The 20220-nt window shown below is 53.6% G+C and overlaps 1 protein-coding gene across 4 annotated transcripts in view; it reads left to right on the top strand.

Moving 5' to 3' along the window:
- Window positions 1-14926, top strand: part of NCKAP5L (NCK associated protein 5 like) — a 29402-nt gene extending 14476 nt beyond the window's left edge. The window contains exons 2-13 of one of the 4 annotated variants that reach the window (XM_019724625.3): window positions 1678-1739; window positions 2811-2939; window positions 3683-3751; window positions 3866-3904; window positions 4625-4744; window positions 7731-7844; window positions 8816-11448; window positions 12320-12482; window positions 12717-12798; window positions 13133-13441; window positions 13522-13664; window positions 14027-14926. In XM_019724625.3, coding sequence (XP_019580184.3) covers window positions 2817-2939; window positions 3683-3751; window positions 3866-3904; window positions 4625-4744; window positions 7731-7844; window positions 8816-11448; window positions 12320-12482; window positions 12717-12798; window positions 13133-13441; window positions 13522-13664; window positions 14027-14239 — 4008 coding nt within the window. In that variant the 5' untranslated portion in view covers window positions 1678-1739; window positions 2811-2816 and the 3' untranslated portion in view covers window positions 14240-14926. Of the gene's footprint in view, window positions 1-1677; window positions 1740-2779; window positions 2940-3682; window positions 3752-3865; window positions 3905-4624; window positions 4745-7730; window positions 7845-8815; window positions 11449-12319; window positions 12483-12716; window positions 12799-13132; window positions 13442-13521; window positions 13665-14026 lie in introns of all 4 variants that reach the window. The other 3 variants (XM_074325715.2, XM_019724624.3, XM_019724623.3) reach the window with 3 other exon arrangements.
- The last annotated feature ends 5294 nt before the right edge of the window (window positions 14927-20220 follow it).

The following is a 20220-nucleotide window of genomic DNA, read 5'->3' as shown; positions in this document are numbered from 1 at the left end:
CAACTATTTTCCTCACACTCCCCAGCACTCCCTCCCCTGCCCCCCAACCCCTCTATTCTCTGGGGCTGTCCACTTGGGGAATAAATGGTGAGGGGATTGAGGGAAAGCTAATGATCCATGGGGGCCGGCCTCTCCTGAAGCAGAGCAGCTTCTGACTGGAGCAAGTGGACGAGGGCCCAGAGCTGAGTGTTGTGGGTGGGGCGGGACTGGCCCAATGGTGGAGGTAACCTGAGGCCTTTTTTGGTTTTAACCCCTATTTGTGTATGTGGGAAGGAGGATATTTCCTAATTTTTTTTTTCATATTTTTCTAGGCCTATCCATTTCTAAGTATATCAACCATAATGTTAAGAGCAAAGTTATACCCAACATATTTTTATGATATTAAAATAGCAAAGGACTATAGATTGTGGTAGAGTATTAAAAATAAATACTACACAGTTTTTCCTTTTCTTCAAGTTTTCAGAAGCCCCTTGGCCACAGTTGTGCACGCACACACACTCACACTCAGGAAGATGCATTCTCCCCTTTTGCTGTTGTGCTCTTTTCTTTCTAGGGTATCAGGCAGAGAAGAGTGAACGTTGAGCTGGCCCTGTGGCTGGAGAATGGCTGGCAGGAAAGGGGTTGGAGAGCAGGAGCCCCCTGAGGGCAGGGTAGATTAGGCAGCACTCTCAGATCTTCAGGTGCCCCTACAGTGGGGACCCTTGGGTGGGGGGCCTGGGCCTCGGGAATGTAGCTGCAGGCTCCACGGCAAGATTTTGTACTGTGCCAGTATCAGGATGTGATAACAGGAAAAGCCTCCATTTACTGAGTTCGTTCAAGATACTCTACATACATTATCTCATTTCATCCTCCAACAACCCTTTGGACTAAGTAGTCTTATCCCCATTTTATAGATGAGGAAACAGATCTGGCAGAGTTAGGATTCTAACCTAGATCTGTTTAAGTGCAATGTTCCTGGAGGCCCAGGACGGTACAGAGCTTACAGAATATAAGGAGCTTACATCACAGCTTGTGTGTGTCCAGAGAGGCTGCACAGGGATGGGACGAAATCTAGGCCTGTCCAGTGTGCTTTGTGAATCAGCCATATAATTTGGGCGGCGTCCTTTACCTCTGCAGCCTGCTTCCTCTCCCAGGCTGGTGCCCCCCTTACAAGGTTGGTAGGAGAATCAGATGCAGTGGTGCATGAGAAAGTGCCAACACACAAGGTACTTTCAGTGTGAGTGCAGTTTCCTGTCCCTCAGTTTCCTCATCTCAAATATTAGGTGTTGATAATAGCATTGACCTCCCTTTGTTGCAATGAAGATTAAAGAAGACGTATGTTGTGGAAGGGCCATGTAGCAACCATGTGTTGCTGTTCATTTTCCATCTGCTATCTGAGTGATTCCTGGCTGAGAGCTGGGACCTTTGCACTGGCTCTTCCTCTGCCCAGAATGCTTTTTCCATCCCAGGATTTCATCCGGACTTCATTCAGGTCTCTGCTTAACTGTCACCCGTCAGTGCCTTCTCAGGACCCAGTATATGCTCCTTGGTTTCTCTGTGTATTGTCTGCCTCCCCCAATAGAATGGATGCTTCATAAAGGCAGGGCTTTCCCTGTGGCACAGCACCTGGCACACAGCAGAAGCACAGTAAACGTTTGTGGAATGCATGGCTGACATCATCTCCCTCTTCCTCCACAGGCAAGGTGACCATTCTGGCTGCTAGAGTGAGTGCGCCGGCCTGGTTGAGGGGGCATAGACAGGTGAGGGGCTCTGGGGCCTGTGCATGCTGGTGGTGAGATGGGAGGAGGAAGGCTGGGGGTGGCGGAGGCCCCCTGTGTCTCACCGTGGAGGACAGAGAAAAGCACATTCAGATGCTTGGTTGATGAGCTACTGAGGGCCCCTCACTTCCTTGGTCCAAAAGCACTAAGCTCTTTTTATGGGGGCTTCAGTGGGGCAGGGAGACAAGTAATTGGTGGTGGACCAGGGATCTCCATCCTTTTACATGAGGAAAGGTTTCCCATCTACTGGAAAATTCCACAATATTTTGCAGAAGAAGGAAATGAGCACTTTCCTCTAGCAGAGAAATTGAAGCGCAGATGGAGGATGAAGCCTACTCAAGGATAGTCAGTGACCATGGCAACGGTGGGGTGGGGGGGGGCACATACGCAGTATACAGGTCAGAACCCTGGCTGAATTGTGTTCAGGCAGTGACAGACTAGTCTGTTTAGTAATCAATCTGTCTCTTGCACACCAGGTATAACAGCTGTAAGTGTGGGCCTGGGCAGTGAAGTGAATACAGCATCTTTGCCCTCACAGAGCTGTCAGTCTAGGAGAGACAGTTACAGAACCTGACTGAACTTTGATTGGGAGCCCTGAAGAATGAATAAAAAGGAGGGGGCCAAGTGGAAAGGGGGGAGGGCATCGAGACCCCTGCAGAGGACCTGTGTGTGCCAAGAGGCTGGTCTGCTGGTTCTGGTGGAAGCAGGGAGCCTTGGAGGCATGCAGGCTGCCTCCCAAGTCCCCAGGAAGATACAGTGTAGCAGTTGGAGGCCAGTCTCAGTGGAGAATTCAGGTTTCTCGGCTCCTGGCCAGTGTCTGTGTGACCTGCGATAGGGCGAGTGTAGTTATAGGCGTTTTTAAAACAGCAGTCTTTGTTCTTAAAATGGGAAGAGTGTCTGTGTCTTTCCCATGACCAGGAGTGTCTCAGCCTGACCCTGAGTTGTTACAATGTCACCTCCGAGAATACTGACAAGTTTGGTCTTTGTCCTCTTCCCCTGCTCCCCTCCTCCCTGGGCACCAGAGCAGCTGGGTCGTCTCGCACGTGTTCCCAGGGCCCGATGTCGGAGGCCATGGACCAGCCGCCGGGGAGTCCTGGAAACCTGAGGCCCGGAGAGGGTGGTGATGGCAGCATGGAGCCAGGCACCTGCCAGGAGCTCCTGCACCGATTGCGGGAGCTGGAGGTGGGGCGTGGAGCAGGGTGGGTGAGGGTGGCAGGACTGCCCTTTCCTCTGAGCTTCGTGTGGGTGGACCTTCCTCTCAGCCCCCTTCGCCAGGCTGGAGCAGAGATGAACATTTCTTAGCAGAGCTTCTCTGAGAAGCCCTCTCCTTGCTCTTAGCTCGCCAGGCTAAGTGCCAGCTCAGGGACAAGACGCGTGCACAGGGCAGGGCTGTCCTAACCCCTAAAGGTCTCCCTTTTTTACCCCTCTTCTCCCCCACTTCACCCCCACTCCGCCAGCCTCTGCTGGCTTTAGGAAATGGGTGGTTGCACAGGCCATAGGAAGAAGGGTTTGGATGACTTGGCATTCAGGAGGTGAGGGGCAAGGGCATGTACCCTTAAACTAAGGCCCTTCATCACATTCCGAAGGCCCTGCCCTCCTCCCTCCGGCCTTCTCTGCCTTCTCCCCAGGGAAATAACGGTTACTGTTGGCTCCTCCCACCTTAGGTCCTCCTGGCCAGCGTCTCCCCAGCTCCTCCAGGCTCACTGACTGAGGTTGGGTTCACAGAAAACCAGCCATCTGAGCTCTGTCTTCTTGATGCCCTTGGTCGGTCTCTGCGGGCCTCCCCATGGCAGAGTCCTGCCCAGCCGAGAGCTGGGCAGGGGTGTAGTTCATAGACTGCTTGTCTCTCCTTCCCCAGAAGGAATTTGCCCTGAGAGAAGAATGACCCCATAGCCTCCTTTCTACCCCCTTCCTCCCTGCTGCAGGCAGAGAACTCAGCACTTGCTCAGGCCAATGAAAACCAGCGGGAAACCTATGAGCGCTGTCTGGATGAGGTCTGTGGGGTCTGCAGTGGGGCTGATGTTGGGGTGCGGAGAGAGACATGGCCTGTCTGCTCCAGACAGAAGCTGGCTTAGCTGACGTTCTGCCTTGGGGCTTTCTGTCCCCAGGTTGCCAACCACGTGGTGCAGGCACTGCTGAACCAAAAGGTAAGTGGCCACAGGAGACATTCTGACCCCCAAGCCCAGCTGCTCTGGAACAGGCCCTGGGTACTGCAGGGGAGGTCCTTCCTGGGGACCTCAGAGCCTGCTCAGCGAAGCCTTTGCAGGGACTGGAGAAAGCGGCTTGGTGGAAATGTCCTATTGGCCCGATAATGCCCCACCTTCCCCACCTCAGACAGGGCTGTACTATTCTCCCTGGAGGCAGGGGTGGGCTAGGTAAGGCCAGATCTCCGAGTTATGGTAACTTTGATTTGGGCTTGAATCTTTCCCTTATTGTGGCGCTGGCTGCTTTCTCCAGGTTGTAATGACCCTGAAAAAAATGTTGATGTTGTGAGCATAAGGTGGCATCTAAATATTTACCCAAATACTATGGGTAACTTCTTGACATATGGTCCCCTCTAACCCCTAGGTGTTCTTCTGCCTTGTATGGGCCCTTTTTTGATGTATGGTTTCTAAGAGGCAGGGGCTTGGCACCAGAGATGGGGAAGATACCAACGCCAGTGGAACCTACTGTCTACCGGCGTGGTTAACTTGAGGGAATTTACTGTCCCCTGAAGCTGTGATAGCTACACACATAGGCGGTCTCAGCTCCCACATAGGGGGAGGTTGCAGGAGAAGGGCATGCCTGGGAGGGACACTGTACTCATCCCGCCCCCTCACTGCTTGCCATCATCTTCTTCTCTCCCCCTGCCTCCTGGGCGGTGGCAGGACCTTCGGGAAGAGTGCATCAAGCTGAAGAAGAGGGTGTTTGACCTGGAACAGCAGAACCAGATGCTGAGCGCCCTGTTTCAGCAGAAACTGCAGCTCACGACAGGCTCCCTCCCTCAGGTGGGCACCACCAGTGTCCTTCCCTCATCCTATCGCATCTGCCTGCCTCCCCCCGCCCCCGCCCCATCACCACCCTCTTTTTTCCCCCAAACACGTAGAGAAGCAGGCTGTCAGCCGTTCCCCTCCATTCTGGGGTCTGTCCATCCAGAGAAGGCCCTCCTATCCTGATAGATCTGGGCCTTAGATGGAGTGAAAACTCCCTGAATCCCCTCAAGCTGGGCCGTCCCCCACCTTGCAGGTATACCCCACCCAGCAGGATGGCGTCCCTTGTTGACAGAGAAGGTTCTTGCTTGTTCTCGCCCTGTGTGGGGAGATGGGTGGAGGCTGAAAATGAAATTATTTCATACTCCCCAGGGACCCCTTTGGCCACTGCAGTGCCTCTTCTTGGCCAGGGGCAGGGGTGGGACCGGGTGGAAGGCACCCCGTGCTTGGTGTCACAGAGAGGTCAGCAAAGGCACTTGACCAGATTACTCTGTGTGTGCGCAAACTTCGTGTGTTTACCCACTGACTCAGGCGTGGCTGCCGACCCTGGTCCCTGCTTCTAGCCCTGACACCTGCCTTACCTGGGAGAAGCAGGGGGCTACCAAGGTGTCACTCGGGGTCACTCTTGTCAGAAAGCCTCAAGGATGGGGTGAGATGTGGGGGTGGGAGGATCTGGAGCAGCTCTAGGTACCAGAGGTGAACAGCAGGTGCTGAGGTCGGCCGGCACACCTCTCACCCCACCCCTGAGCTTGACAAGAAGAGAAGTACCTTCTGTGTATGTGTGTCTGTCTGTCTGTCTGTCTGTCTGTCTGAGGTGAACCAGGCAGCTCTTGGCCCCCAGACCCTGAGCAGGAGGCCCTCAGCTCCCTGGGAAGCCTGACCCCTGGCAGAGGAGGATGTCATCACCATGACATTTCTGGAGCCCCCAGCCCTGAGTCCTGCTCTGCTACCAGGTTCCCCCCGGGATCCCCAGAGGGCTAACCACACCGGTGGGCCAATCGCACCCTGTCCATCCCCTTCTCAGTGACTGGTGATAAAAAGAGGTGTAGAACATTGCTTTTTTACTTACATGAATTCTGGCATTTGAATTTGGGATTTTTAAAATTAACTTTGGGGTTTGGGGCAATAGATTTATCTTCCCCAGAGGTAACAGGGCATAATGGAAGGAGCGTGAACCTTGGCCTGAGGTAAACTTGGTTGGACCCCTAACTTAGCTAATTCTTATCTGTGTGACCTTGGGCAGATGATATAACCTTACAAAGCACAGTTTTTTCCTTATAGATGGGGATAAGAATACCTATATTGCAAGTTGTGCAGATTAAATGAGATAATATATAGTGCTTGGCCCATAGTAGATAGTCAATAATCGGCAGCTAAATATCATTATTAACATTATCCCCAAGTTGTGCTTTGTTAGGATGAAAGCTCCATTGAGCAAATGCTAATGCAGCTCTTACTGTGAGCAGTGCCTTTTCAACTCATGTGGATCTGGACAGGGCTGTGGCCTGTGCGGAGTGAATGTAGCCCCTAAAGGACGGGACTGCGGAAGCTACAGACAACAGTAATACAAAGCAGAGTGACTGCTGTCTAAGAGTGAGCGGGGAGAGATGCCATCCCAGATGGGCTGGGGAGGGCACCCTTAATAAGGTGACGTTGGATCTGGGCCTTGATAGATGGGAGATTTAAAAAGATTGCAGTGGGGGCTGGAGAAAAGGGATTCCCGGTGCGAGGAACAGCAGGGAAGCCTAAGGAGCAGGGGGCTGCTCAATGGGGCTGGAATAAAGAGTGTGTAAAAGAGCAGTGAGTGAGACAGAGCTGGAGACGGTGTCAGGGAAGAGCCGGCAGGCTGGGCCCAGATCGTCGGCAGAGGAGTTCAGACTTGTCTCTGTAGGCAGTGGGCAGGCATAGGAGGCTTGGAGCACATAGATGCTGTAGAAAAAAAAGGAAAGAAAAATGTGCTTTAGGCTGCCTTGTGCACTAGAAATTGAAAAGCCACCAAACCAGGTCAGAGAGACTGAAACGCTGAGCTGCATCCAGGCCTGAGGCGTGAGGTTCTGGGCTGCAGGAGCGGCCGAACCAGAGGGCGGCCAGAGGGAAGGCAGAGAGATGCTGCAGGGACAGGATTTAAACACTATGGAAAAGGAGACAGGGAAGAATTAAAGTTGGTATCTAGTTGAGATGCCTAAAAGGACAAAGTGACATTCCGAGGGACTGAGAGAGAAGTGACCCGTGATTACATACTACTTTTGTACTCCTCAGAGTAGAAGTTTCATAGGAGATCAGATAAGGAAGACAGAAGTGATGACTCCTGCCATCTCTTTCTAGGACCCAGTAACAAATGTCTCTTCCCTTAGTCTCAGCCTGTGATGCCATCAGAACAGGAAGGGGCCTCCTGGCTCACACTTTCTGTAATCGGGGAGGAGGCCCCACAGAAAAACAAAGTGGTCCTGGAGCCACAGTGGCACCTACCGTGTTTCTCCGAAAAGAAGGCCTAGCCAGCCAATCAGCTATAAAGCATCTTTTGGAGCAAAAATTAATATAAGACCTGGTCTTATTTTACTGTAATATAAGACCAGGTCTTATATAACGTAATGTAATATAATATTATATATTATATGATATATACTATATGATATATAATACCAGGTCTTATATTAATTTTTGCCCCAGAAGATGCATTAGAGCTGATTGTCTGGCTAGGTCTTATTTTTGGGGAAACAGTAGGTTAGGCCTGCCACTGCCCTCAGGCCAAGGGGCCCCCTCTTCTCCAAAGCCCCCTGACCGGTCTCACCCCCCCGCCACCTGGGCATACACTTCTTCAGTCTGCCTGTGTCATGGTCTCCTGAGGCTCCTCTGACCAGGTGGTGGGACAGTAGTGAAAGCACGTGTTGGACTAGGAGATGTCCCTAAAGGAGCAAACTTGGAAGGATGTTTTCCTTCCCCTAGATGGAGGGAGTAGGGACCTGGGACAGAGCACCTGTGTTAACTCTGCCTCTCCCTGCAGGTTCCACTTGCCCCACTCCAGCCACCATCCGAGCCACCAGCTTCCCCCTCTCTGAGCTCCACCGAGGGACCGGCCACCTTGCTGCCTCTGGGGCGCTGTGCTGGGCAGAGAGAGGTAGGAAGGCTGAACATGGGGCTGAACATGGTGGTCTGTGGCTGTGCTGGCTATGGGCTCGTCAGTGGCTTCCATTGCTGTTTCCTAACGAGTCCCATGGGAAGGGTTGCTTCCTAGGGCACAGATTCTTAGCCAGCCCTCAATTGTCACCTCATTCCAAGACAAATAGGTCCCCACCCCCAACCACTGGCCTTGCAAGCAAATGCATTATTGCTGCTGTAAGAGCCATCGCTTACTCTGCCAGCCACTGTGCTGAACACCTGGATCTTATTTTATGGGGTTAAACGTGATTACCATCCCATTTTACAGATGATACATTGAAGCTTAGAGATTAAATAAATTGCTGAAGGCCATATAACTAATTAAGTGGTAGATCTGGGACTTAAACCTACACAGTCTGGTTGCAGAGCCCATGGAATTAACCAGTATATCAGACTGGACTGGGCCCAAGAAGGGGCCGGGCAAAAGCTGGAAAGGGCTTGCAGTGGACACATTCCCAATCCCCTTCTCCAGGAGGATCACGTCAGCAAGCCTCTGTCTGACCTGAGAAGGCCTGGGATCACCTACAGTTACGGACATAGGACTTAGCCACATCACACCCCCTTCTTGAGTCTCTATGTTCTTTCTGGAGCCTGAAAAACAGACAGGCCTGCGTCCCCTGGAGCAAGCATGGTTGTCAGGGTTGTAGGTGGTCAGCGCTGCCGACCCAAACAGCAGTGGGAAGTGGGGCTGGGATAAGCAGGAAGGGGAAGTGGGATGCCCCCCCAGCCCGTCATGCCAGAAAGAAGAGTCGGGCTAACTAGGGCTTAGTGACCCTTCAGGAAGCTGAGCCATCATATCTCAGGAGCTGTCAATTCCTTTTGGAGACACAAACAAAGCCAGGCCAGCTCTGTTCATGACACACTCAGTTACGTCCAGTTCAGGTCCTGTGTCTGCATGTGGTCTCCTCCTCATGCCGTTTCTCCCCCAAGGTGTGTTGGGAGCAGCAGCTGCGGCCAGGAGGCCCTGGACCCCCCGCCGCCCCACCCCCAGTGCTGGATGCTCTGTCCCCATTCCTTCGAAAGAAAGCCCAGATCCTGGAGGTGCTGAGAGCCCTGGAAGAGACTGACCCCTTGCTTCTGTGCTCACCTGCCACCCCCTGGCGGCCTTCAAGTGAGGGTCCTGGCTCACCAGAGCCCATCAATGGCGAGCTGTGTGGCCCACCCCAGCCTGAAACCTCACCTTGGGCCCCCTACCTGCTACTAGGCCCTGGTAGCCTGGGAGGCCTGCTGCCCTGGGAGCGCCTCTTGGGGGGCCCAGGGGAAGAAGAGAGTGCTGGGCGGCCGTGGGGCCCTAGTAGGGGCTCGCCCCAGGCCCAGGGTGCCAGCTCTGGCCCACCCTGTGCCCCAGGCAGCAGCTCCTCCTCCTCTTCTGATGAGGCGGGTGACCCCAACGAGGCACCCAGCCCCGACACCCTGCTCGGGGCCCTGGCCCGAAAACAGTTGAACCTGGGCCAGCTTCTTGAGGACACAGAGTCTTACCTACAGGCCGTCCTGGCCGGGGCTGCAGGCCCACTCAACGGGGACCACCCAGGTTCTGGGCAGCCATCCTCCCCAGACCAGAGGCTCCCACAGCTGTCTAAGTCCAAAGGCCTCCCCAAGTCAGCTTGGAGTGGGGGTACCCCAGAGGCTCACAGACCAGGCTTTGGTGCTACCTCAGAGGGCCAGGGACCCCTGCCCTTCCTCAGCATGTTCATGGGTGCAGAGGATGCCCCCCTGGGCTCACGACCTGGCCACCCCCACTCTTCATCTCAGGTGAAAAGCAAGCTCCAAATTGGCCCCCCTTCTCCTGGGGAAGCCCAGGGACCCCTTCTGCCCTCCCCAGCCAGAGGTCTCAAGTTCCTAAAGCTGCCTCCAGCTTCAGAGAAGGTCCCCAGCCCAGGAGGCCCCCAGCTCAGCCCCCAGTTCCCCCGGAACACCCGAATCCCCTGCCGGAACAGTGGCTCCGATGGCAGCCCCTCCCCGCTGCTGGCCCGCAGGGCTCTGTGTGGAGGAGAGCTTTCCCCAGAAGGGGCGCAGGGCCTGCCCACCAGCCCTTCGCCCTGCTCTACCACCCCGGACTCTGCACAGCTCCGACCTCCCCAGCCAGCCATGCCCACCTCCACGCTCTCCCCAGGACCAGTGGTGTCTCCCTGCTACGAGAACATCCTGGACCTTTCCCGGAGCACCTTTAGGGGTCCTTCCCCAGAGCCACCTCCATCCCCATTGCAGGTGCCCACCTACCCACAACTAACTTTGGAGGTACCACAGGCCCCTGAGGTCCTCAGAAGCCCTGGAGTCCCTCCCAGCCCTTGTCTCCCAGAATCCTGTCCCTATGGGAGCCCCCAGGAGAAGAGTTTGGACAAAGCAGGACTGGAGTCTCCCCATCCTGGCCGCAGGACCCCAGGCGGCTCATCCAGGAAGCCCAGCCAGGGGGCAGGGCGGCGACCTGGGGATCCTGGCTACACCCCTCTGCGGGACAGACTGGCAGCCCTGGGGAAACTGAAGACTGGCCCCGAGGGGCCCCAGGGCCCAGAGAAGAATGGGGTGACAGTCAGGCCTGGCACCGAGAAGGTGCGGGGAGCAGGGAGGTCAGGGGAAAGCACTGGAGATATGGCAACCACCACCCCCAGGCTCCCTGAGCAGCCAGAAGCCAAGGGGGCACTGCGAGGAGCAGTGGCCTTGGGCACAAGCAGCCTGAAGCAACAGGACCCTGGGCTCCTAGGGGATCCCGGGGCTCGAGTCTACTCTTCCCACTCCATGGGGGCCAGGGTGGACCTGGAGCCTGTCTCACCAAGGAGCTGCCTCACCAAAGTGGAGCTGGCCAAGAGCCGGCTGGCAGGGGCCCTGTGCCCCCAGGTACCCCGCACCCCTGCCAAAGTGCCAACCTCAGCCCCCAGCCTGGGCAAGCCCAGTAAGAGCCCCCACGGCAGCCCAACAAAGCTTCCTTCTAAGTCACCCACCAAGGTGGTGCCCCGACCTGTGGCCTCACCAGCCACCAAGGAGCCCCCCAAGCCTGACAAGGGGAAGGGCCCGCCTTGGGCAGACTGTGGCAGCACCACAGCCCAGCCTACATCCTCGGCACCCGGCCCCGCTGATCCAAGCCAGGGCCCTGAGGGGCGCGCCCCACACTCGGCCATTGAAGAGAAGGTGATGAAGGGCATCGAGGAGAACGTGCTGCGGCTGCAGGGTCAGGAGCGGGCACCAGGCACCGAGGCCAAGCACCGCAATGCCAGCAGCATTGCCAGCTGGTTTGGCCTGAAGAAAAGCAAGCTGCCAGCACTGAACCGTCGCACAGAGGCCGCCAAGAGCAAGGAAGGGGCCAGTGGGGGCTCCCCGCTCCGGAAGGAGGTCAAGGTGGAAGCCCGGAAGCTGGAGGCAGAGAGCCTCAACATCTCCAAGCTGATGGCTAAGGCGGAAGACCTGCGCCGGGCTTTGGAGGAGGAGAAGGCCTACCTGAGCAGCAGGGCCCGGCCGCGGCCCGGGGGACCAGTGCCAGGGTCCGGTGCAGGGCTGGGGCAGGTCCAAGGCCAGCTGGCTGGTATGTACCAGGGCGCAGACACCTTCATGCAGCAGCTGCTCAACAGGTGAGGGTCTGGGACCAGTCGGCAGGTGCTTTGGTGCCTGCAGACGCTTGTCCCTCCACGGGCACACCAGGGGCTGTGGCTGGGACTGCCTGTCCTGGGAGCTCGGGCTTCACAGAGGTTAAAGGGGGTTGGAGAGCAAGTAAAATTCCACCAAAGCATCGGGGGGGTTAGTGGCCTGACTGAAAGAGGGGTGTGTGCCCCTGTTCCTCTCCTCTGGCTGTTTGACGTCAGACATGCTGAGACCCAATTTCTCATTTGGGAGGAAATGAGCAGTCCACACTTTCCCGGATCGTCTCGTGTCGGATGAGGCAGCCTAAATGCCCGCACACGGTGATCAAGAGCCAGTTCCTAACTGGCCTGATGAGGCTCTTCCTCTGGGGTTTCCCGTCTTGCTCTTTAGCACCTGCCACACACCCAGCAATAGGAGCTGTGGTTTAGAGAAGGGGCCACCCCTTCTTGGGATTGCTGTGTCTGGGGCAGGTAAGGCAGAATGTCCACAGGCATTGGGCCCAGGTTGGGTGTGAGTTGGACAGCAAGTGCCTGCTCAAGTTCAGCTGGGGCAAGCAGGTGTGTCATGTTAGACCAGGATGTGACCGGCTCTGCCATCTACCTGCCGACACTGTCAAGTGGTCTCTAGGCTTGGCCCTGGATAGCTTTGGGAGAGTCCTCCCATCTTCCCTGCCCCTGCTGTTCCTCTGCCTGTTCCCATAGTCAGGAGGGGTTGCTGGGGACAACCACCAGGGATATGTCCCCTTCCCAGAGGGGCAGGGGGCCATGGGGGCCTCACTAGGCCCACACCATTGGAGGGAGCGAGGCTGGAATGTCTGTGTGGGCCCAGGCCTCTCTCACCTGTCTGTATTGCTGCCCCTAGAGTGGATGGCAAGGAGCTGCCACCCAAGAGCTGGAGGGAGCCCAAACCCGAGTATAGTGACTTCCAGCCAGTGTCCTCAGACCCCAAGAACCCTTGGCCAGCCTGTGGACCCCGAAATGGCCTGGTGGGCCCTCTTCAGGGCTGTGGAAAACCTCCTGGGAAGGTAGGTTCTTGGGATGGGGGCTGGGTGGAGCGCTGGCCCTGTGACCCTGCTGGCTCGCTCCCCAGAGGGCTCCGCTCCCTGGGCCCTGGAGGCTGCCAGGTGCACTCCTGGTCTCCGAGGGCTGGCGGGCTGCCTGCACTCTCAGATCCATACTCCAGGGGTCCTAATGGCAGGGCTTGGGGAGGGGTTTGTGGTGGGAGAGGAACGGGCTCCGAGGTCTCCTGTTCCCCACAGCTGAGCAGCGAGCCCGGGAGGCGGGAAGAGATGCCCTCGGAGGACAGCCTGGCTGAGCCAGTGCCCACCTCACACTTCACAGGTCAGCAGGGTCAAGGGCCAAGGATGGGAGTTGATCCTCACCTGCTCTTTACTCCTTCCTGTCACAACAGCAGTTGCCAGACCCTGAGTGCCATGTTGGTGCCAAGCACCAGGTGGGCACTGGGGCTACACAGAAATAAACCCTTTCCTGCCCTCAGAGGGTACCTGCCTCCCCTCCCCCAAGCCTAGGGGAAGTGGGGCAGGGTGAATGAGCCTGTTGGGCCTGGAGGGCCCTGAGCAGGGATGGAGCCTGGACTGGGGCAGGAAGCTAGAAGAAGGCAGAGTGGCTGAGCTGCCTGCAGCCTCACATCCGTGACTTACCCTCCCCTACCCAGCCTGTGGCTCCTTGACTCGAACCCTGGACAGTGGCATTGGAACCTTCCCACCCCCAGACCATGGCAGCAGTGGGACCCCCAGCAAGAATCCTCCCAAGACCAAGCCGCCACGGCTGGAGCCCCCACCTGGGGTGCCCCCAGCTCGGCCCCCACCCCTTACCAAAGTCCCCCGCCGTGCCCACACGCTGGAGCGTGAGGTGCCAGGCATAGAGGAGCTGCTGGTGAGCGGGCGACACCCCAGTATGCCAGCCTTCCCTGCACTGCTTACTGCTGCTCCTGGCCACCGGTGCCATCAGACCTGTCCTGATGGTGAGTGTCTGGGCAGGTGGGTGGGCCTTCACAGGAGCTCCACCCATCACCACCACCCACCTTCCCTTGTCACCACATAGATCCCTGTGAAGACCCAGGCCCACCCCCTCCTGTCCAGCTGGCTAAGAACTGGACCTTTCCCAACTCGAGGACAGCCGGTGGCTCCGCTGACCCTTTCCTGTGCCCACCCCGACAATTGGAGGGGCTGCCCAGGACCCCCATGGTGAGCATGGCTGAAGGGGAAAGGGAATGGGACTGAAGGGTGCAGTGAATGATGGGAGGCCAGTTTCTCCAGTGAGGTACAGCTCTGTCCGGGAGGAGGATTGAGGGGACAGCCCCTTGGATGCCCCTCTGGGCAGCCCACTCACCTCCTTTCTTACACCCCTCTTGGGGAAAGGGTTTCTCTCCTTCCCCAAAACCTTGGTAGGACTGCTCAGCCATGCCTCCAGCCTGCTTCCTCTGAGTGCACCCCACCTCGGTGGGCCCCATCTGCAGATCTCCCATCCTGAGGGCAGAGCCCAGTGCCTTTCTGGCTGGGCCAGGAGGTGAGAGGAACTTCCTCCCGAGCTTCCCTTCCTTTCCCAGGCCCTGCCCGTGGACCGGAAGCGGAGCCTGGAGCCCAGCCGCCCAGCCCCTACGCCCCAGGGCCCGGCGTTTGGGGGTAGCCGCACCCCCAGCACATCGGACATGGGCGAGGAAGGCAGAGTGGCCAGTGGGGGCCCCCCAGGTCTGGAGACGTCAGAGTCCCTCAGCGACTCACTCTATGACTCACTCTCCTCCTGTGGGAGTCAGGGCTGAGGGGCTGTGCCATGCTCTTCTCTGGAGTTGGGGACCACAGACTGGAATGGCTCTCCTCAGGCCCTGCCCCCCTCAGGGCTAGTGGGGCTGCTCCCTGAAGGGACCAAGGAGGCAGATAAGAAGGTGAAGGGGGTCTCTGGCACACCCAACTGCCCACCGCTGCTGTGGAGGAGACGACCACTCTCAGCTCAGGGAGAGACACCACCTTTGGCCCCTCCTTTCACCCAGAGTGAGGCTCTTCCTCTGAGGGACTGGGTCTCCAGGCTGCTGTGTCCCAGCCCTAGCTCCTACTTCAGGCTGAGCCGTCTTGTGGTGCTGGGCTTCCTGCCCACCAGCTGTGCCATCTCCGCCCAACCTGGCTGCTCCCTGCCCCGAGCCCCCATGGGGCCAGCCCGGAAACCCCGTGCTGATGGAGTTTGGGGGCGGCGAAGGGTCAAGTTGCCTTCTCTCTGTCTGCCCTGGTCCTTTCTGCTGTCTGGACGGTGCTGCCCTTCCCTGCCCCCTGTCTTTGGGGCATGTTTGTCTTTTTTGTTATTTTTTATATTAAAGCGCCTGACCCGGTCCCCACCACCCCACCCCACCCATCCCCGCACTGCGGTTAATTTATCTGTCGTTACAAATGTGGCTGCTCTGCTTCCAGCCTCTGCTTCTGCAGTATCCCTAATAAAATGTGGAGGCTCCTCCCTGCCCCTGAGTCGGCCTGTTCTGTGGGAGGACTCAGGGACGGACAGATGTGTGCACTTTGAGGGCACTGGTGGGGATGAGACTCTGTCCCAAGCACTCTGGTGAGACAGCCCCCTTACCAGGGCAGCTCGCTGGAATTACCTAGAAGGTAACTGAGGATGGGGATTGGGACCCACTTAGGCCTGGAATGGTACCCGGATTGGGAAGATTGCCCTGGCTCAGGACTTAGACAGGGCAGAAGGGTGGCCGTGGGCATGCTCTTACATCTCTGTATGTAGCAGGGGCAGTGGGCCCTGCAAACTCAGCCTCAGGGGCTGGGGGGTAGGCAGAGTTAAGTGTGTTAGCCTCCTGTTGGCATGGGGTGAGGCACAACTGGGTCTCAAACTGGCCGTCTTCTCGTTTCTCCTCAGATCTTGGGCTTTCCCCATATCTCTTGCCCCTGGTTCTCAAAGTCTCGCTTTGGGAAGGGGAGGCCAGGAATGAGTCTGTGCAGGAGGGTCTAGACTTCAGTAGTTATTTCGGACTCTCTCCCCATGCACAGGGAGGCCAGGGGATGGTTGTGGCCCAACAGCCCTTGGAATTTCCTGTTGGGCATAGAGCTGGGCAACGACCTGAAGGTGAACCAGGTCTTACGTTGGCCAGCTGAGTTGGGCCTAGGAAGGCCTTCCTGCCTGGGTTGCAAGGTGTAGGATGACTTATCCAGAGCGCTCACCTGACAGCTTACACTTGCTGCCTCCCCATGGGCAGCACGCACACTCAGCACCCCTGGTCACTGGCTGGGACTCCGGACAGTTCGTCGTGGGCATGGGGGCCCTGTAGTATGTACATGGTCTGTGTTGACACCACAGACTTGCTGAGCTGAGGTCGGGTGCCTAGACAGGGAGAAGTGTTGAGTCCTGTCACAACTCAGTGATACCATTGGACTCTGTCCTGTGCTCTAACCAGCCCCAGGATGGTTGGATGTGGGGAATGTGTCAGCACTTCCCTTTATATTAACTCCTTCAGCAGGGTCTCCAGCCCTGGATTGCTCCAGAAAGTGGTGAAAAAACACCCCGTTAAAATAAACACCTATCGTATTGCCACCCTAACCCCCTGCACAGCCCTGCTGGAGGAAGCACCATCACCCTCATTTCACAGATGAAGATATTCAGGCTTGGGAACATTCAGTGGTTGTCCAAGGCTGAGAAGTAATGGAACCTGGCCTGAATAGTTCCTTTTTGGGTGTGTAGCTTTGCTTTCTCCTGCCTGGACTTTAATCCCCTCTTCCTTTTTGGCCTGTGGATCACTCCTGGTGGGCAGGGGTTCAGAGCTCTCTGGACTGGGAGTCAAGAGTCTTAGCCACTGAGTGTGGTTTTATGGGGGAAAATTGCGTTCCTTCTCCAGGTCTTGGTTTTCGTTACCTACAGAGGATTAGGCAGTTGAGCCAGATCAGCTGGTCCCATCAACCAGACTTTCTCCTTAGATCCCTGCTCTTCCTAAACATTTCCCCATCTGGCCTCCCGCCCTCTTGTTCCCCTCAGTTGATGTCATCATCAAAGAAATGAACAAGACTTAGAGAAGGATAAGTCAGATGTCTCGGTTTTCTTTAAATGTCAAGATCCCATTTTCTTCCATATTCTACTTCCAGGTTCCTACCCCACCTTCCTTTCTGCTTTACTGGGTTTAAGTATATTATCAAGCTGCAGATCCCTGCCTCTTGCCAGTCAGGCTCAAAGAAGTCTACATCCTCCTAACTTGCTTTTTCTTGGTTTTTTAAGCCCTTTTCTCTGTTTGAACCTGAGGGATTACCTCATTTCCTTGTTAAAACAGAATTGTTTGCCTGCAGGATATTTATCCTCTTTCCTTTCCGGGAAGGAGCTTGGCATGGTGGGTTTGACTCTGGACTCCACCTCTTACAAGCTGAGACCAAAGGGTCCATGCATGTTTCTGTCACCAGGGTCTGGTCAGTCCTCTACCAGGCTCTGCTCTCTAGTATTTGCAAATGGAAGGTGTCACCTTGGTCCCTGGGGCAGTGTAGGCTGACTGGGGAAATGTCTGTCAGTCACCAAAAGGGGGTAACATCAGCCATACATGGTGCTTGGAGCCAACCCTTCCCTACCAACTGTTCCAAGGTGGGCCTCTCTCACTCCGAAATCCACATCATACCGTGCTGCTAAGGGGTGCTGGGCTCAGACAAGCCATCCCACAGCCCACGTGACTGTATGTGCCCCCCACACAGACTGAATGTTCCATCTGGAGTAATTCTGTGGAGGACACAGAGGTGAGTTAAAGTCACTCCTGGGAAACTGATTTCTCCTTGTACTTCAAGAAAAGTTTTAGCTAAAAGACCACTTGATCCTCCTTATGGCAGAACATGTCCTATCAACGTCTGCTTTCAGGATTAAGGCGACCTCACTGTTTTCTCCATGAACAATGGACGAATGTTTGCCTCACCATTCAGGATCACCCTTTCTGCTGGATTTCTCAAACAAAGGAAGCCAAACTACCAGCTTCCCCTCTTATCCCCCCCAATGGCACCAAGGCATCAGCAAAAGTCTATGAAAAGCTTTCAGGTTCCACCTCCCTGGGCACCCTGCCTTTCGTAGGAATGTGCCAAAATGTTAACTGAGATTTTCTCTGCGTTGCCAGTGGTTATTCTTTACTCTTTTCTAGATTTGCTACAAATAATTCGTTTTATCAATTTTTTTAAAAGAAACAATCACGCTCTGCAGAAAACTCTGAACATATATCCCCATTCTGTAATCCTAAGTGAATTAATTCAAGCATATACATTTTATGTTTAAAGATGTAAATTTGAAGTAAATAACATGGAGCATTTCTATGATATTGGGGTGGGGAAGAATTTCTTTAAGTTTGAATTTTTTTTAATTAAAAAGTTACACTTTTGTAATTATTAAAGACATGCAAATTATAAAAGTGCCTGTTCATGGTTATTTAAAAAGGTAATTGAAATTGAATAGAATGTTATACAAGGAAGAGTCTCTTTTATACGCCAACTCCCATTTGCACTACCCAGATAAAACTCAAGTTGATTGGTGATCCTTTCAAATCATTTTTTAAATACACACACACAGCATGCTTATGCTGACCTTTTATTAGACAATGCAATTATTCTGTAGTTACTGATCCACTTCTTCCTTTAGCACATAATGTCTTGCAGATCCTCCCAAAGCCTGTGAATATCCATTGTCATGTAGTCTTCCATCGTATGCATGTGCCATGTTTATTTGTTTTGCCATGACAAACTGCTGCAATGAACACTGCATATATGTCTTTAGCCACCTGTGTATCTCCGTAAGATAAATTCCAATAAATGGAATTGTTGGGTCATACAGTATGCTTAATTTAAATGTTTCATAGATATTAACAAATTGTACTTCATTAACATGTAAGAGGGACTATCTTCCCACATTATGGAGTATTATCAAACTTTTTATTCGTAGTCAATTTGGTAGGAGTAAGTGATCATGTAGAGTTTGTAGCCCAATGTAGGAACTTTGGCTTTTCCTCAAGTGAAATGGGCATCCATGAGAGAGTGATAAGAATAGACGGTAGAGTGTAAGTATGGATGCAAACCAGCAAGGAGGCCTCTTGGGTAACTCCAGCGCGAGATGGTGGTGACTTGTTCCAGAGTGAAGACTCTATATAGACAACAAGATGTGCTAATGTAATGGATGTGAGGGAAAGAGGAGCCGAGGGCAACTCCAAGGTATCTGGAGCAACTGGTAGGAAGAAGTTGGCCTTAATTGATACGGGGAAGACTGGATAGAGCAGACTTGGGGAGGGAAGATCAGGAGTTAAGTCTTGGACACGTTAAACTTGAGATGTCTATTGGACAACATCCAACGGAAAATGTGGAGTAAGCAGTTGATTATAGAAGTCCAGGGTTTGCAAAAGCAGCCTGGGCTGGAGATACAGATTATAGTAACTCATCAGCATATGGATGTTATTTGAAGCCAGGGGACTGGATGAGATCACCCAGAGAGTAAGAAGAGGAAAGGTCTATGTCCCAACCCCTGGGATACTCCATTTCTTTAGCGGCCAAGGAAATGAGGAAGAAACAGCACAGGAGACTGAAAAAGATGGTACCAAGAAAGTGGGGGGTCCTGGGATATAAGTCCTCAAAGAAAATATTTCAAGAAAGATTAATCAGCGTCAAATTCTGCTGACGTGTGTGAAAAGTTGTTTTTGGGTTTAGCAACATGGAGATCACCGGCGACTTTAACAAGAGCATTGATAGAGATGAAAGCTGGTTGGAGTGATTCAAGAAAAAATGGGGAAGGAAGAACTGGAGTGTAGACAACTTCTAAGGAGTAAGGGAGAAAAGAGCAGGAGAGGGAAGTGGGGTCAAGAATTGAGATCTTTTATATTTTTAAGTCTTATTTTCAAAACTATCTCAAACTTACATAAATGTTTCAAGTATAATACAAATCACTTTTTTTCTCCTGAACTATTTGATGGTAAGTTGCCAACTTGATGCTCCATCACCCCAATACTTCAGCGTTTATTTCCTACAAACAAGGGCTTTCTCACATATCCCCAATACCATCATCAAAATCTGGAATTAATATATAACTACAGCCTAATCTGCAGACCACATTCAAGTTTCACCAATTATCCAAATAATGTCCTTTATAGCCAGCTCAAAATCACACATTGCATTTAGTTGTCGTATTTCCTTAGTCTCCTTCAATCTGGAACAATTCTTTAATCTATCCTTGATTTTCATGACCTTGACATTTTTGAACTTTACAGGCCATGACTTATTTCTATTTGCCTCATTACTGAGGATGTTCATTTTCATTCCTTAAATTGGTGTTTGTTAGTTTTCTCTGTTATACATTTACTATTTGTCCCTTTATAATTTAGAACATTATAGGGAGGTACTTTGAAACTATGTAAATATTTTGTTTCATCAAACTTTCTATTTATTTGTTTGTTTATGTCATTATGGACTTATGGTTTCCTATTTTATTTAATGGTTTATAATCCATTATTATCATTATTTGATGCTCAAATTGTCCATGATTTGGCCAGTAGGAGCCCCTTCAATCTGGCCTCTATCTTTTTGACAAACCCCGATCATTCTTTGAGGATGCACTTTCTGGCATAACGTGCTTGAGATTCATCTTGGACTTTCCCCAACCCAGCCATGGAATCAGCCATTTTTTCCCAAAGACCTCCTGGTTTCTTTTAGTAGGAAATGATATTTAGAAACCAGGATCTGAAAGCCAGGTATGCTCATTGCTATTGGGGAATTGCTGCTCCCAGGCCCTAAGAGAGGGTTTCTTAAAGAT

The sequence above is a fragment of the Rhinolophus sinicus genome, chromosome 1, assembly GCF_057876585.1.
Source record: "Rhinolophus sinicus isolate RSI-liver-muscle chromosome 1, RSI-T2T, whole genome shotgun sequence".
Lineage (NCBI taxonomy): Eukaryota > Metazoa > Chordata > Mammalia > Chiroptera > Rhinolophidae > Rhinolophus > Rhinolophus sinicus.
Note: the sequence above shows the minus strand (reverse complement) of the source record. Positions and strands in the feature narration are given on the sequence as shown.